General features: G+C 46.2%; 1 protein-coding gene across 1 annotated transcript in view; it reads left to right on the forward strand.

Moving 5' to 3' along the window:
• The first annotated feature begins 312 nt into the window (after positions 1-312).
• ASIC2 (acid sensing ion channel subunit 2) overlaps positions 313-16361 on the forward strand; it is a 786273-nt gene continuing 770224 nt past the window's right edge. Inside the window, exon 1 of the mRNA XM_060256113.1 lies at positions 313-1032. Coding sequence (XP_060112096.1) covers positions 340-1032 — 693 coding nt within the window. The 5' untranslated portion in view covers positions 313-339. The remainder of the gene's footprint in view (positions 1033-16361) is intronic.

Genomic DNA, 16361 nt, shown 5'->3' on the forward strand with positions numbered 1-16361 from the left:
AAGCCGCTCTGACTTGGTTAGCTGATGGGTTGCAAGCAGGCTGCCCCCCCCAACAGTTAATCTCATCACTCTGTGTGTGTGTGAGTGTGTGTGTGAGAAGGCAGAGGGAGGGCTTTCTTGCCATTGGCTGAGCCCTGCCTTCCCACCCACATCTCTTTCCACATCACCTTGGTGTCTCCCTAAATAAAACCAGCCCTCCTTATCGCAGCGAGGAAACCAAACGCTGGAGTTGAAATGGATTTTAAATAAACATTTTACACTCCCCCCCACCGCCTTTGCCGGGCTGCTGGGGGAACGGGCAGGAGATCCTTCTTTCCCCACTCCCCACTGCCACCTTAAATGCACAGCTGCCCTCTTGGCTGGCTGCCTTGGTTGCCTCTGTCACCCCATGAGCACTGGCTGGAGCACGCGAGACGCTGGCTGCCGGCAGAGGAGGGAAGCGACACCCCGATGGCCAAGTCTTTCTCCATGGATCTGAAGGACAGCACCAGCGAGGGCAGTTTGGGGAGCCTCCAGCCCTCCAGCCTGCAGATCTTCGCCAACACCTCGACTCTCCATGGCATCCGCCACATCTTCGTCTACGGACCCATGACCGTACGGCGGGCCCTGTGGGCTCTGGCTTTCGTGGCTTCCCTGGGCCTCCTCTTGGTGGAAAGCTCAGAGAGGGTGGTTTATTACTTCTCCTACCAGCATGTCACCAAGGTGGACGAAGTTGTCGCCCACAGCCTGGTCTTCCCGGCTGTCACCATCTGCAACCTCAACGGGTTCCGCTTCTCCCGCCTCACCACCAATGACTTGTACCATGCCGGCGACCTCCTGGCCTTGCTGGATGTCAACCTGCAAATTCTCCAGCCCCACCTCGCCGACCCAGCCGTTCTGGCTATCCTACAAGAGAAGGCCAACTTCCAGCATCACCGAGCCAAAGTCTTCAGCATGAGCGAGTTCCTGGGGCGCGTGGGCCATGACATGAAGGAGATGTTGTTGTACTGCAAGTTTAGGGGACATGAGTGCAACCACAAGAACTTCACAACTGTGAGTACCAGCGGGAGACGGAGTTTGTCATCTTGTGGTTGAGTGGGTATCTTGGACTAAAGTGCATTCAGTTGATATCCTTGCAGCAGAAGGCTTTGGATGTGAGGTTGTGGGTGTTGCTCCATGCCAAGGGAGTAAAGTTCGCTGTGTCTAGGGTCTATACTTTTCCCCAGTTGTTGGCTGACAGTGGCTCTTGGAAGTTCGGTATCGGACCAAAGGCTTTGTGCACCAGCTTTCTGGGAAGTGGTGGGAGGAACCTGTGGCCCCTGGGTAGTTTCCGTAAGCAAAACACTGTGTGAAGGTTTGCCCTCCTGTTTTATGTCTGTCTGGCTGATGTGCTTCCAAGAAGAAGCACAGAGCTCTTGGGCCAGCATGGCAAGGAGTGAAATGTGCTGTTCTAGTGGGCTGACGTTGTTTGTTTTCTGTGGCAGTTGTGTGGGAAGCAGCCAGACGTGAGGTGCGCCGTTGCCTTCTCTCTTCTGGTTCACACGTGTGTCACTTGTTGAGTGTCACACCATGTGCTGACTTGTGTGTGTGGACGAGCCACCACGGATAGGTCATTTGCGTTCCCTCCTCAGACACCGTGCTTTTCAAGAGGAGATGGTTTACACGTGCAGTGATAGTCAAGACGTTGTGTAATCAGGTAACAAAAACCTCAGTTGTGCAAATACGTGGCTCTCCGTATGTGAATTCAGCCCTTTGGCCTTGACTGTATGCTTCGGATGTCAACAAGAAACCCACAAATGAAACAGGTGAAGCTTCCCTTCTGCGATCAAGTGTTCAAAGCGACTTGCTTCTTGCTTCATTTCTTGGTGTCCAGCTGCTCTTAAAGGTGCAGGACTGTAGCCAGAAAAATAAGTTGATGCTCACTGTGGACAGACCTGGAGGGATGTATGAGACTCCCGTAGCACGCTGTCTTTGATACTACAAGCGCCTCCTGTTTGCTAGAGAGGCTGCTGTTTTCCTGGATTTGTTCCTAGATTTTTAGCAATACCATAAACTAGAGAAACGTATCGAAGTTTTCCCTGCCATGGTACTAAGCAGATAGGGAAAATACCCCTCCAGTAGGGTTGCCGACTCTGGGTTGGGAAATACCTGGAGATTTGGGGGAGTGGAGCTTGGAAAGGGTGGGGTTTGGGAAGGGGAGGGGCCTCAGCAAGGTATAATGCCATAGGGGTCGTTTTGTAGAAAAATAGGCGGCGGAGCTCATTTAGCATAACTCATTAGCATATGCCTCCACCCCCTAGCCCAAAGCAACCCAGTGCAAGAAAGGAGAGCCCTGGGTAAGTGAGGCCTGTTTGGGCTGGCTAGAGATCCAGCCAGCCCAAGCAGGCCTCGCTCACCCAGGGCTCTCCTGGGCTGCCCCCCACAGTCAAAAGGTCTGCAAGCCACCCAGTGCCCAAAATCACATAAGAAGTGGAGAAAGACTGGCGTGGGCTTCTCCGGGGGTTAATGAGGGCTACTGGGGAGTTGGCAAAGCCCCTGGTGACTGGCTGCCTGGCTGCTCTCATAACCCAGGGACTGTTATGCAGCTGCACCTACTATTCAATGGATAAGGTAGGTAGGGAGGAGCATGGGGAACCCTCAGAAAGCTCCCGTGAGCTCCTGTTGAATCTGAGGCCTGCATATGGAGTCCATCCTCCAAAATAACTATTTTCTCCAAGGGAACTGATCTCTGTCTTCTGGACACCAAGCAGGAGAACTCCAGGCTTCACCTGGAGGTTAGCAATCCTACACCCGCCCCGGATTGCTGAATGTCAGGTGGTTGTAGAAAACCCCCTTACAGAAGCGGGGCTTGGCTAGGAGGGGCAATTTTATTTGCCAATAGAAAAGAGCCAAGGGTTCAGTATCGCTTTCAAGACTAACTAAATTTGGGGCAGGATAGGAGCTTTTGTGAGTCACTGCTCACTTCTTCAGTGGCTCCCAAAAAGCTCCTGCCCCGTCACAAATTTTGTTAGTCTTGAAGGTGCTACTAGACCCTTGCTCTTTTCTACTGCTACAGGCAGGCTAATGTGGTTACCCACTTGCCTGTTAGAAGGGGGTGGGACAGACTGAGGGGTCAAACATAAATCATTGGTTCCTGCCAAAGGTAGCCTTTATGCCACATCTAAAGGAATGCTCACAGACCTTAATGTGAAGGAAAGTCTCCTGAGAAAAGAAACAGAAACTGTCTGGGTTGCCAGTGATTCAACAAGCGTGTCTCTTTCTTGTAGCATGTTGCTAACAGTGCAAAGGAGTCCTGTGTGTACTGAGTGGTGGAGAGGTAGAGCCCTCATTGAGGTCTAGCAGCTTGAGACCAGGGAGAGCAGAGTAAGTATTACACACACATGCATGCACACACCTGTGGTAGAAGGAGGTACTTGCCGGGCCCGTTTACCTTTTTTGTCATGGCGTGTGCGGAATTTCCTCTGCTGTCTCTGGTCTCAAGCCATAGACCTCAATAAGGAGTTTACCTCTGCAGTGTGATCTCTCCCCATGTAGGTGGTGGTTGGATATCATTCGGGATTACAAATGATCTCCAGGTAACAGAGATCTGGTCAACTGGAGAAAATGGTCACTTTGGAAAGTGCACTCTATTGCAGGGGTGGCCAGCGGTAGCTCGCCAGATGTTTTTTGCCTACAACTCCCATCGGCCCCAGCCATTGGCCATGCTGGCTGGGGCTGATGGGAGTTATAGGCAAAAACATCTGGAGAGCTACTGTTGGCCACCCCTGCTCTATGGCATTATACCACATTGAAGTCCCTCCCCTCCCCAAACTCCATCCTCCCCAGGCTCCACTTCCAAAATCTCCAGGTATTTCCCAACGCGGATCTGGTAACCCAGGCTTCCTGACCGTGTGTATAAGATTATTTTTACTGCCAGCAGCAGGCTGGGCATCAGAGATGAGTTTGCTGCGTGGCTGCCCTCAACCCAGAGACTTGATTTTTTTTTTGGTTGTTTCTTAAGATATTTTTCTTCGCATTAAGGATTGTCCTGCTTACTCTAAACAACCGTGACGGTGGAAGAAAGTTTTGGAAGCCTGACTTAATTGGAGTGATCACAGAAGAAAGCAATCTGGCCTGTAAGGAATTCATTTATTAATAATAGTATGAATATTTAGCACATCTGTAGTGTTTTCAAGTGTTCAGAGCACTTTCTGTGTCTTATTTGGTTGGAATTCTTACTGCATCCCTTGAAAATAGGTCTTTAATATTATTCCTCATACTAGGGGGGGGGGAGAGCGAATGCCTTGCCTCAAGTCACCAGTGTACATACGTCTGCACCAGTGTTCCCTCTAAGCTGAGTTAGCGTGAGCTAGCTCACAGATTTTTAGCCTCCACCCCATACATTTTTGTCTTCACTCAGGAAGGATGACCCCAGAGCACACTAATTTATGCAGCAGCTCACCACTTTAATGCCAGTAGCTCACAAAGCAGAATTTTTGCTCATGACTCTGTAGTTTAGAGGGAACATTGCTCTGCACGGTACGTTTTTTCCCCAGCCTTCCATCTAGGAACGTAGGGCAGCCAACATGGTTCTCCCTCCCATGAGAACCAGTTTGGTGAAGTGGTTAAGAGTGGTGGACTTTAATCCGGAGAACCGGGTTTGAGTCCCCACTTCTCCGCATGCAGCTGCTGAGTGACCTTGGGCCAGTCACAGTTCTCTCAGAGCTGCTCTCAAGAGCAGTTTCTGTCAGAGATCTTTCAGCTCCACTTACCTCACAGGGCGTCTGTTGTGGGGAGAAGAAGGGAAGGAGATTGCAGACAACTCTGAGACTCCAAGTGAAGGGCAGGTTGTAAATCCAATCTCCTCTTCCTCATTCCCTGTTTTATCACACAACACTGTGAGGTTGCGCAGGATGAGAGAACATGTCTGCCCCCCTGGTCACCCGGAGAGCTCCAAGGCAGTGTAGAAATATTAACCCACATCTCTGTGGTATAGTGGCCAGAATGTTGTTGTATCTGGGAAGCCCAAGTCTGAAACCCTGCTCTGCCAGGGAAGCTCACTGAGTGACCCTGGGCCCGATTACAGCCTGACCTACCTCACAGGGTTCTTGTGAGGATAAAACAGAGGAGAAAGAAAATAATGTGAGCTGGTTTGGGTCCCCTTTGGGGAGAAAGGGGTAGAAATGAAGTAAAATAAATAAAACATAAAATAGCCTAGTTGAATGTTCTAACCGCTTCATCTTATTGTCTCTTTACACAGACACACACATAGAGGGTTTTTCCCCCCCCTGGAAAAAGAGGTCCCTGAACCAGTACTCCCTCGAAACTGTGGAGTCTTGTGAGCAAAAATTCTGCTTTGTGAGCTACTGGCATTAAAGTTGTGAGCTGCTGCATAAGTTAGTGTGCTCTGTAGCCATCCTTTCTGAGCTAAGACAAAAATGTGTGAACCAAAGGCTAAAAAACTGTGAGCTAACTTACACTAACTCTGCTTTCAGGGAACGCTGCCCAGAACTCTCAAGAGGAAAATGAAGGAGAAACACAGTGGGTGCCCCTTATGAACATTTCTTGAGAATTTTGGTTCCACAAAGAGGTTCTGGAACTCTGTTCCACCGTGGTCCCACAGAGGAAAAAAGTCCCCTCCCTCCCCCGTCTAGAAAACAAACAGATAATATAAAGAACATACAGAAAAATAAAGGCAATTATATGTCACATAAACAAAGAATAGAAAATGTTTCTCCCCAACACCCCATTCATTACATTAAATAATTTTTGAAACACTGTCTGTAAATTACAATAAAAGTAACTTCTGTTGAGATACATTTATATTCAACATTTAACATTTAATCCTACTTCTCATGCTACAACTTCATTTCAATATGTTTATATACAGTATTTCAGACTGCTTCTCAATCTAGATTTGTCTCCTGCTTTCCATCTCTCCTCAGATTTCGTAACTGATCTGTTTTTCAAATTAATTGTCAGTTTCGCCATCACTGAATACTCACCTCACTGTCTCCCGAGTGTGTGTCTCCTAGCCGGTTTGTGGTAAATGTGCAATTAAAAGTGGGGACTTTTTGGTTTGCAGCTTCGTCTCTTTGGAGTCTCTAAAACAGTGGCTCACAGCTGTCACTTGATGCTTTGTCACTGTACTGTGTTGGGGGGTGGGATCAACATTCAACTTTGGATGCTTTTTCTTTTGGGTCTATTGGTTGGTAGAAAATCTGCTACCTAGCTAAGAGTTTTGGAAGTGTGGAAGGAGCGCACATTCTGCCAGGGACAAAAAAGTTTGGGACTAGTGACAATAATTGATGCGTTCTATGAGCCGCAGTACTGTAGTCGGGGCCCTCTGCTCACGACCTGAGTTTGATCCCAGCAGAAGCTGGTTCAGGTAGCCAGCTCGAGGTTGACTCAGCCTTCCATCCTTTCAAGGTCGGTAAAATGAGGACCCAGCTTGCTGGGGGGAAAGTGTAGATGACTGGGGAAGGCAATGGCAAACCACCCCGTAAAGTCTGCGGTGAAAACGTTGTGAAAGCAACATCAACCCAGAGTCGGAAACGACTGGTGCTTGCACAGGAGACTACTTTTACCTTTTTATGTGAGAAGAAAACTGCTCTTAATGGGACACAGAAGAATTTGAGAGCAATTGTTTGTGGCCCAGAGGGACCACCCAAGGCAACATGGCAAGGTCTTGGGTGGGGGTGGCAAAACTGCTGCTCAGGAGCCACATGTGGCTCTTTCACACATATTGTGTGGCTTTCAAAGCCCCACCACCCCATCAGGCAGCTTGGAGAAGGCAATTGTCTCTTTAAATCACTTCTCCAAGCCAAGCCAGCTGGTGACTTGAAGAATGCATTTAAAGTTAAAATTGCTTTCTTTCCACCTCTCTCTTCCTCTCTATCAATTTGCTTTTCCCCCACCTTTCCTTCCTTCCTTCCTTCCTTCCTTCCTTCCTTCCTTCCTTCCTTCCTTCCTTCCTTCCTTCCTTCCTTCCTTCCTTCCTTCCTTCCTTCCTTCCTTCCTTCCTTCCTTCCTTCCTTCCTTCATGTCTTGCAGCTCTCAAACATCTGACGTTTATTCCATGTGGCTCTTACGATAAGCAAGTTTGGCCACCCCTGGTCTAGGGAGATTTTCTGGAACTCAAGTTTTCTGTTTCTTCTAGGCTTCAAATAGCTGTAAATTTGGATCAAGTAGCTGATGAAAATATCTGTAGGCTAGTCATTTTGTCAGCTTATTTGCAAGGCTGTGTTTTGTGGAGTGTTTTCAGAGGTGGTGCCTTTGCAGTGACCCCCCTCTCCCGCCAGTTCACCTGGTGCCTACTTTCCTCTCCCTTCCAGGGGTGGAGAACACTGGCTCTCCAGATGTTTTTTGCCTACAACTCCCATTAGCCCCAGCCATTGGCCATGCTGCCTGGGGCTGATGGGAGCTGTAGTCAAAAAAACATCCGGAGAGCCACTGTTCCCCCCCCCCCCCGCTAGACCAAAACATTTCTCTGTCTCTACACAGTATTTTAACTAACGGATTCCATCTCTTAAAGCTGTTTTTATAGTCCCTTCTAGTCTGAGGACTGTGTTTTATGAGCATTGTTTTAACCTGTTTTATGTTTCTCTTGTGCTGTCTTGATGCCTTGGCTTGTTTCTAATGGTTTGTTTGTTTTAATTGCTTGTTGCCTCCAGCAGATGACCTCTGGAGAGGCAGCGTGCTGGTTTTCTAAGTCAATACATTTTGTAATAATTATTAAATATTTGACTATGCTGATCCTTAATATTAGCAAAAGATGAGTTCCCGCCCCAAAGAGCTCACAGACCTTAGATGTCCGGGCCTGAGTGTCATTGAGCTGGGAATGAGAAACAAATGGGACTTCTGGTTCTGACTTCCTTGCAATGCCTAGGAAAGGAAGTGAGGAGGGGCAGGGCTTTTTGTAGAAAAAGCCCAGCAGGAACTCATTTGCATATTAGGTCACACCCCCTAGCATCACCATTGTTTCACACGGGGCTTTTTTGTAGGGAAAAAACCCAGCAGGAACTTATTTGCATATTAGGCCACACCCTTTGATGCCAAGCCAGCCAAAACTGCATTCTTGTTAGTTCCTGCTCAAAAAAAAGCCCTGAGGAGGGGTACTGTGAGGTAATATGATGTAGCAGTCAGAGTACTGGAAAACTATTGAGTGACCTTCAGCTAGTTATTCTCCCTTAACCAGGGTTGCTGCGAAGTTAAGATGGAGGAAGGAAGAGCCATATACGCCACCCTGAAGCTACTCAAAAGGAAGAATGGGATTCAAATGTTATATATAAATAAAATATGCCTGGTAGTTAGTTCGGCAGCTCCTGTTTTGAGTACGTGTCTGGTCCTCTCTTTCCCTGTTTCTGACCCATCTTCAAATAATATCTGTCCAAGTGGCCTGCTTAGGATTGTCTATCTCAAGGAATTCCACTGGCCTCCAGACTGGAGAAAATTACTGCTTTGAAGGGTGGTAGACTCTGAGGTATTATGGCACACCGATGTCCCTCCCCTCCCCTTGCCAAACCTCCCCTCCCTAGTCTCCACTTCTAGGAGTTTCCCTAACTGGAGCTGGTAACCCTAGGCTTGCTCAGTTTACTAGCTTGGTCAGTGATCAGATCTTTCTTCTTCAGCCTCGTAAGGCTGCTATGCCGCCTAGATCCATTTCAGGCCTCTGGAAAGGGCCACTGGCCCTTGGCGCAGAATTCATGGTTTCGATAGAAAAGTGAAAAGATGTTCTCCGTCTGGAAGGACGGAACAAACAGGGGCTGAACGATGAGCTGTAAATATAGGCATAAATTCAACTTCCTTGGCTCTGTATTCAGTCTTTGAGTCAGCTTGGAGATCCTGGAAGCAGACATTTGCAAGTGTGGGACAACTTTCCCGTTCACGCCGATTTTGAATATGACAGGGTGCTGAAGTGTGTTGTTAGAAGCACAGGTTTTGTTTTCGCTGTAGAATGTTAAATTTTTAAAAAAACAGCAGACATGTGCTTATCTAGACAGACTTTGAAATAAGCAAAAACCCAGCTCCTGCTCTGAGAAAAATCCCAAATTTCCCTTGGACCCTAGAGATCAGCCCAAACAGACTCAGTTTGCAACCATTTTACCATTGCAACCTTTATGCCATTTCCTCTAAGGCAAGAGTGTCAAACTAATTTGTTATGAGGGCTGGATCTGGCATAAATTAGACCTTGTTGGGTCGGACTGGGCTGTGTCAGGCCATGTGTATACCTATTTAAGATTAGATAGCAGAGACAGAAACTCTTGAAAGGACGCAGACTAACATGACGATATATATATTTTTAACAAACTTAAAATATAACATGCTTAAAACATTAGCACTTGTGCTTTCTTTGTATTTCTCCCATGGGATCCAGGGAACAGCTCTGGCCCTTCCCCCCTCCCCAGGCAACCAGGAGGGGGAGGAGCCTCAACCAATGGAGAAAAACAAGGTTTTGCTCTGTAGCTCCTGTGCGATTGAGCAAGCCTTGCAAAGCAAGCTGTGATGCAGAAGGAAGCAAGAGAGAGGGAGAAGGAAGCAGATGATAGTCAGTTGCTCGGGGTGGGGGTGGGGGCTGATAGTAGCCCTCCAGGGGCCTGATTCAGCCCCCGGGCTGCATGTCTGACACCCCGGCTTTAAGGAGTTCGGGGCAGCAGGAATACATTTCCTCTCCTCCATTTTTATCCTCAAAACAACCCTGTGGAGTAGTAGGTTAAGCAGACAATTAATGACCCAGTGTCTCCACAGGGTTGCCAGCTCTGGCTTGGGAAATTCCTAGAGATTTGAGGGTGAACTTTGGGAGGGAGCTCAGGGGGGATATAATGACAGACTCAGCCCTCTGAAGTGGCTGTTTTCTTCAGGGGAACTGACCTCTGTAGTCTGGAGACCAATTGTAATTTCAGGAGAACTCCAGGAAGGTTTGCCAGGTCCTTACCTCTTGCCAGTGGGAGGGAAGGAGCCTTCTGGGAGGGGCTCCACCCCCAAACAGCAATGTTGTCAATGCAGTGACATCACACAGTAGTGACATCATCACGTTGGGGATGCTCTGATTTGAGAGCAAAACTCTGGGGCACAGAGTCAGTTTGGAAGCCCCTTGGTTTTTTTTTTTTTTTTAAGAGGAAATGAAAATAGAAACTGTGTTTGTCCTTCTTTACCAGCCTCCTACATGAATACATTGGGTCACCCAATCCATCTGGAAGGGGAAAGAGGATTTCTCCTGCAATCTGTCAACTTGAGCTGGGAAGCACACCCACCAAGACTGAACGTTTAGAAAACCACTGCAGTGGAACTGGTTTAGGAGGAGTGCTTAGGGACCATATATTAACCTCCGTAGGTACTTGCTGTGCAAATTGTGGTGTTCATTTGCTATAAATGCAAAAGCGAAAAGCTGATGGGAAGTAGTCCTAAAAATCTTTTTCTGGTTACTTCTCAGAAAAACCTAAGAATTTCCTTGTTGGATCTGGAACTGGTTCTCCAGCCATGCAGTTGCTTTTGGAAGGGGAGTGTAGGTTTACCAAGTGTCTAGTTTCGGGTTGGACATTCTAGTATTTTCCCTTTCTGTCTAATGAAAAACCTGGTATTTCTTGAAGGCTGTCCTTCCAAATACTAACCAGGGCTGAGCCTACATGGCTTTTGAGATCTGGCAAGATCTTGTCCTGGTCTTGCGTAGTCAGGGCTACTCAAAAGTACTTCTGAGTAAAAACTAAGGTTGCCAACTTCCAGGTGCGACCTGGAGGCCTCCTGCTATTACAACTGATCCCCAGATGACCAAGATCAGTTCCCAAGGAGAAAATGGCAGTTTTGGAGGGTGAACTGATGTCCCACCGTCTCCAAAACGTGCACTCTCCAGTCTGCAGCCCCCAGACTTCCAGGAATTTCTCAATCTGGATCTGGCAACTGCAGTAAAAAGATGGTTAGGATCAGGCCTTGAATTCATCAGGAGCTCACAGGAGCATAGCTCCTGAACCTTTCTGACGGCCCCCCTCCCCGCCCACACTCACCTACCTTGTCCATTGAATAGTGGGTGCAGCTGCATAACAATCCCTGAATTAGGAGAGCTGGCAGCCAACCAGCCACCAGGGGTTTTACCACGCCCCCAGCAGCCCTCCTTAACTCCTGGAGAAGCCCGTGCCACCCTTTCTTCACTTCTTATGTGATTTTTGGTGGTGGCTGACTTGCTGGCCTTTTGACTGTGTGGAGATGGTCAAGGAGAGCTCGCCCAGGGCTCTCCTTTCTTGCATCAGGTTGCTTTTGGCTGGTGGGGGGCAGCATATGCTAATGAGCTCCACCACCTATTTTTCTACAGAACGACCCCTGGTTAGGATTCTGTGGTAATTCTCAAAGTGATTTCATTGGGAGAGTTGTATATGCTGCTCTTAGCTTGGGTTGGATTGTGCCTCTTATTATGGCCTTTTTGTACTGTAAAAAATATAATTTCCTAGACTGTCTATATGCCTTTCTTATGATTTCAGTGGGCTTAGGCTGAAAGAAACTGCATAAGCGTGAACTGTATGTTATGTCAAATATAATCATGATGTTAGAAATATTAGATTTTTTTAAAAAAATTAGAATTGTGCCATTAAAATGCTACAATAGATTTGTGAGGCTTTAAGGTGTTGCTTTTGAGCTGTGGTGCTGGAGAAGAATCTTGAGAGTACCTTGGACTGCAAGAAGAGCAAATCAGTAAATTCTAAGGGAAATCAACCCAGACTGTTCCCTGGAAGGTCAGATGCTGAAGCTGAAGCCACCTAATGAGAAGGGAACACTCACTGGAGAAGACCCTGATGCTGGGAAAGACAGAAGGCAAAAGAAGAAGGGGGCGGCAAAAGATGAGATGGCTGGACAGCGTTACTGATGTAACAAACACGAATTTGAGCAGACTTTGGAGGATGGTGGAAGACAGGAAGGCCTGGTGTGATTTAGTCCACGGGGTTGCAAAGTCGGACTCGACCGTGCGACTGAATAACAACAATAAAAAGGTGTTGCAGAACTCTCAGACCTGGGTCTGGCAGTGTAAGCCAAAATGCCCTCAAAACGAGGTTGGGGAATTGTCAGGTGGGCACCTGGCTTAATCAGGATCTTTTTACCTATGTATACAGGATTCCACGTCCAGAAATTAATGCTTAAATTTATCAAGGACACTAATTAAGTAAAACAATTAAAATTTATTCCAGAAAAATATAGAACTCACATACAAGGCAATGTGCTCATGAAACATACATACAGTCCTAAGAAAAATAGAGAGAGATATAGAGACAACACATGGATAGACAAACAGGGTGATAATTACCAATTGTAGTCTTCAAGGAAGGCTCCAATGGCGACAAAAGAGGACGGGGGAAATAGGACCCTCAACTGTGGCCAGAATCAGGGATGGATCTAGATAGCGGAACTGGGGTACTGCTAGATGCACACATGTGGGGAGCTGTGTTACAGGTTATATAGACTACCTTGAGCCCTTAGGGGATGGGAGGTACAGGGGTGGATGACAGGTGGTCAGCTGGTACATGACCTCAGAAAAGGGGAGGCTCTGCAGTGACCATAAGGGCTGGACTAGTGCAGTAGCCAATAGCCGGTTAGTTGGCAACCCCTGATTGGATGCTCATAGCTAGCCAATGGGCGGACTTGGCCTTAGTTACCTGATTGGCTGTCCAGGTAACAATGGGCCAAGGGGGAGGCTCCAGGATGACTTTTGGGGAAAAGAATGGGGGAAATTACTGGGTGGAGATGTGCTTAAGACTATTAAACTTATCTAAAAAGGTGACAATAGATGGCCAAATTGCTACCTAAGGTAACACCCGGTTTACACAAAGGAACTTGGCTCTGGCTGAAGATGGTCTTCCTCTTCTTCAGTCTTCTCTTGGCACCAGTCTTTGTCTTGAGTTCCGTTAGACAAAGGCTTAGGCGGTCTGGCAGGATCCATGCCTAAGATAAGCTTGATTGCCTTATGCAGAAGTTGAAGCAGCTGTTGAATACGTGAGTCTCTTGCTTTGCTGTAATGGAGTCAGGAAAACAAGATGGATTCTGGTGGTGTCAGCCTTTGGTTCATGGAAACAGGCTGGACACTGTTTGTCTGTACAGTTCATGGCGGTGTGGCTTCTTCCACTGCAGTGGCCAAGACTGGGAACGCAAGGAGCAGCTGGAAGCTCGTCTGTAGTTCTGGCTAACACCCATCCAGAGATGTAGAATGCTGCTGCAAAGCTGAGGCTTATAGTATCCACATAAGCCTTAGAAACCGTGGGCAAAGTCAACTTCTTAGAGCAGATGTGTGAGAATCAAAACTCCAGGCACCCTGGCAACCATACTGGTGATCACGAGGTCCATGTGTATGAAAAGTAGGGGGCTTTTTCTTACAGCAGATATGGTAAACCTAGGTCTGGCGTGCACCACTTTGAGATTCAAAATGGAACACTCTTTCGTATTCAAAAAGAAAGAGAGAATAGAGGAAGCCGGTGTGTTGCTAAAGTTATAATATAGGATTAAGATCTAGGAGACCCAGAATCAGATCTCCATTCTGCCAGGAAAGCTTGCTGAGGGTCCTTGGGCCTGTCACATGCTCTCAGTCTATCTCAAAGACAGTAGTAAAGAGCAAGACCGATTTCCCACTCACCTTCACCACTCTCACGTTCTTCTCAGCGGGGCTTCCTTCCAATTTCACACTATCTGCCTGAGGGCTGCAGCTAGTGTCGGCTTTTCGCATGGCAAGCAGAAACTGGTTTTTAGAGGTTTCCGTTTGCCGCGCGAAAAAGCTGATGCTAGCAGGAGCCCCGGGACAGATAGTGTGAAATTGGAAGGAAGCCCCACTGAGAAGAGGAATGTGAGAGTGGCATAAGGTGAGTGGGAAATCAGTCCAAGAGTCCAGTAGCACCTTGAAGACTAACAAAATTTGTGGCAGGTTAGGAGCTTTTGTGAGTCACTGGTGACTCACTGCTCACTTCTTGTAGAAGCTTATCCCTGCCACACATGTAGTGAGATGTTACCACCTGGAAGTTGGCAACCCTACCTGGGACCTTAAAAATAACAAGTTGTATACTAACCAGTGTTCCCTCTAAGCTGTTAGTGTGAGCTAGCTCACAGTTTTTTAGCCTCCAGCTCATGCATTTTTATCTTCACTCAGGAAAAATATCCCCAGAGAAAACTAATTTATGGAGTAGCTCACAACTTTAATGCCAGTAGCTCATGAAGTGGGATTTTTGTTCACAGGACTCCACAGCTTAGAGGGAGCATTGATACTAACATACACCTTTGTGAGTTGTTTTCTCGGTCCTCTGGCTATCCAGGCCTGGGGTGGGGTGTGTGTGTCTTCCTACTTTTTCTGATGTTGTACGGGAAGGTACAGAAAAAAAAAGTGTGTTAAACATTTAAAAAATGAAGATTACCAATTATAAAGTGCAATCCCTATATAGCACAACAGTAACATTTTGAAAAAGGTGAGCAAATTTTCCCCATTATAGCGGGAGACAGTTATGGGAAGAAAAAGAGTGCATATGCGTTAAATGCCATTAAGTTGCTTCCAACATATGGCAACTGTACAGACTAATGACCTCCCAAATGTCCTATTGCTAACAGCCTTGCTCAAGTCTTGCAAATTGGGGACTGAGATTTCTTTCTTTGAGCCACTGCCTCTCATAGAAAAAGGAGAGGCGAAGCTAAATACATAACCCAGTTTAAGGTTAATTTATAAGCACAGATTGGAGCGTATAGGAGAATTTAAGCACCCTCATGATTTATACCTAACACCAGCTAGGACACTGTATGCGCAGCTTTGGAAGCAAGAAAAAATGCCAGAGAAATGGGACTGGACTATGAAAGTTTTATCGTGGAGTGAAATGGACAAACTAACTAGAACGCTAAGAGACTATGATTTAGAGATATTCAAAAAGGAGTGGAAGAAATTTAAAGGATATATGGAGAAAGAGTGGAATGTAAAGACATTGGACAATTTTCTAGCATTAATGAGGAAAAAAAATATATTGAACTTTGATCAGTTAGTAGTACCTTTAGTATTGAACTTGAATCTATAACTTCAGGGAAGTCAATATTGGAGGGAGGGGGGATTGAAATGCCATATGGGTAAGTACTGAAAATTTATAATGAAGACTTGTAACCATATGTTATCAATAAATTGTTAAAACATGATGATTTATACCTAACCCCCATGATGTGGAGTCTGGAACTGGCATACAGCAGGTCCTTCTTGGTAGTAGCACCACAGTAATGGAACCATTGGACCAAGGTGGCCTATTGGTCATTTCTGAGCATTAGGTAGGCTGCAAGAACCTTTTTATCCTCTCAGATCCTAGTTCTGGAGTGGTGGTGTGTTTGATATGTTCTCTTATTTTGTTCCATATTAGTTCGCTTCATGCTAAATCAGACAATTGGTCTAGCACAGCGTGACCAGCTGTCACTCCGAGGTGCCAGGCAAAAGATTTTCATGTAGTCCTGATATGCCGTTTGTCTTTTTCATTCTGGTAGGCACATAGCCAGAAGTTTTGTTGTGAGGGATGGGGGGAGGCTCTGTAATTCAACAAGAAACAGCGAAACCCAAAAAATATAAGTCCCATATGCCAAAAATTATTTTAATTTATTAATTGACATTGAATTGGATTTTAAAGTGTCAAGGGATGCTTTGTTGTTTAGGGTGGGCACTGGCAAAGCCCCCATTCCAAAGTGTGAAGGACTATGCCTAGCCCTTCTTCCATTATCTGACCAAATCGTTTTTTGCATTTCACAGTCATAAAACCACAAGATCATTAAGGGCAGACTTAATGTTTTTCATCCATCTCTCTGATAGGTAACTGAGAGGCCTGAGAGGACTCTAAACAGAGGGAAGAAAAACAATAATGCAGAATAATAATACATCATTCTGAATTTCTTCTCAAAAGGAATTTGAGAAGATCTTAGGTTTTCGGTTAATGGGGAGAGAGGGAGGGTGGCAGGGCCAGAGGTTAATGTGGTCTCTGGACCATCTCTTCCACTTATACCTTATTCAATCTGTAAAAATGTGGTCAGTTTTTGATGGGAACTGTCTCCTATTTGGCCAGTGATTTTTATCCTTTTAAAGGGTTAGCGCTTGCATGGGAGTGCTACAAGATCACAATAAATACTTTTTGACGGTGGGTGGAATTATCATAAGAATGGAAAATGGGGTTGAAATACCTTGACGGGCATTTTTTATTTTAAAAAAAACATTAATAAAATGGTGAATAAATGGAAAAGCATCCGGAAGGAGCATATGGACACAACTTGAATCAGTACAAACGTAAGGCCTAGTACGTAAAAACCAAGTTTAGAAGGCTTTGTGAGGCTTATATACATAAATCAGTAACAGACCAACAGTTATTCAGGGATAACTATGAATTCTTTTTAATTCATAAACCTGTATTCTTCTTCAAATAGATATT

Source organism: Heteronotia binoei, chromosome 15 (assembly GCF_032191835.1).
Source record: "Heteronotia binoei isolate CCM8104 ecotype False Entrance Well chromosome 15, APGP_CSIRO_Hbin_v1, whole genome shotgun sequence".
Classification (NCBI taxonomy): domain Eukaryota; kingdom Metazoa; phylum Chordata; class Lepidosauria; order Squamata; family Gekkonidae; genus Heteronotia; species Heteronotia binoei.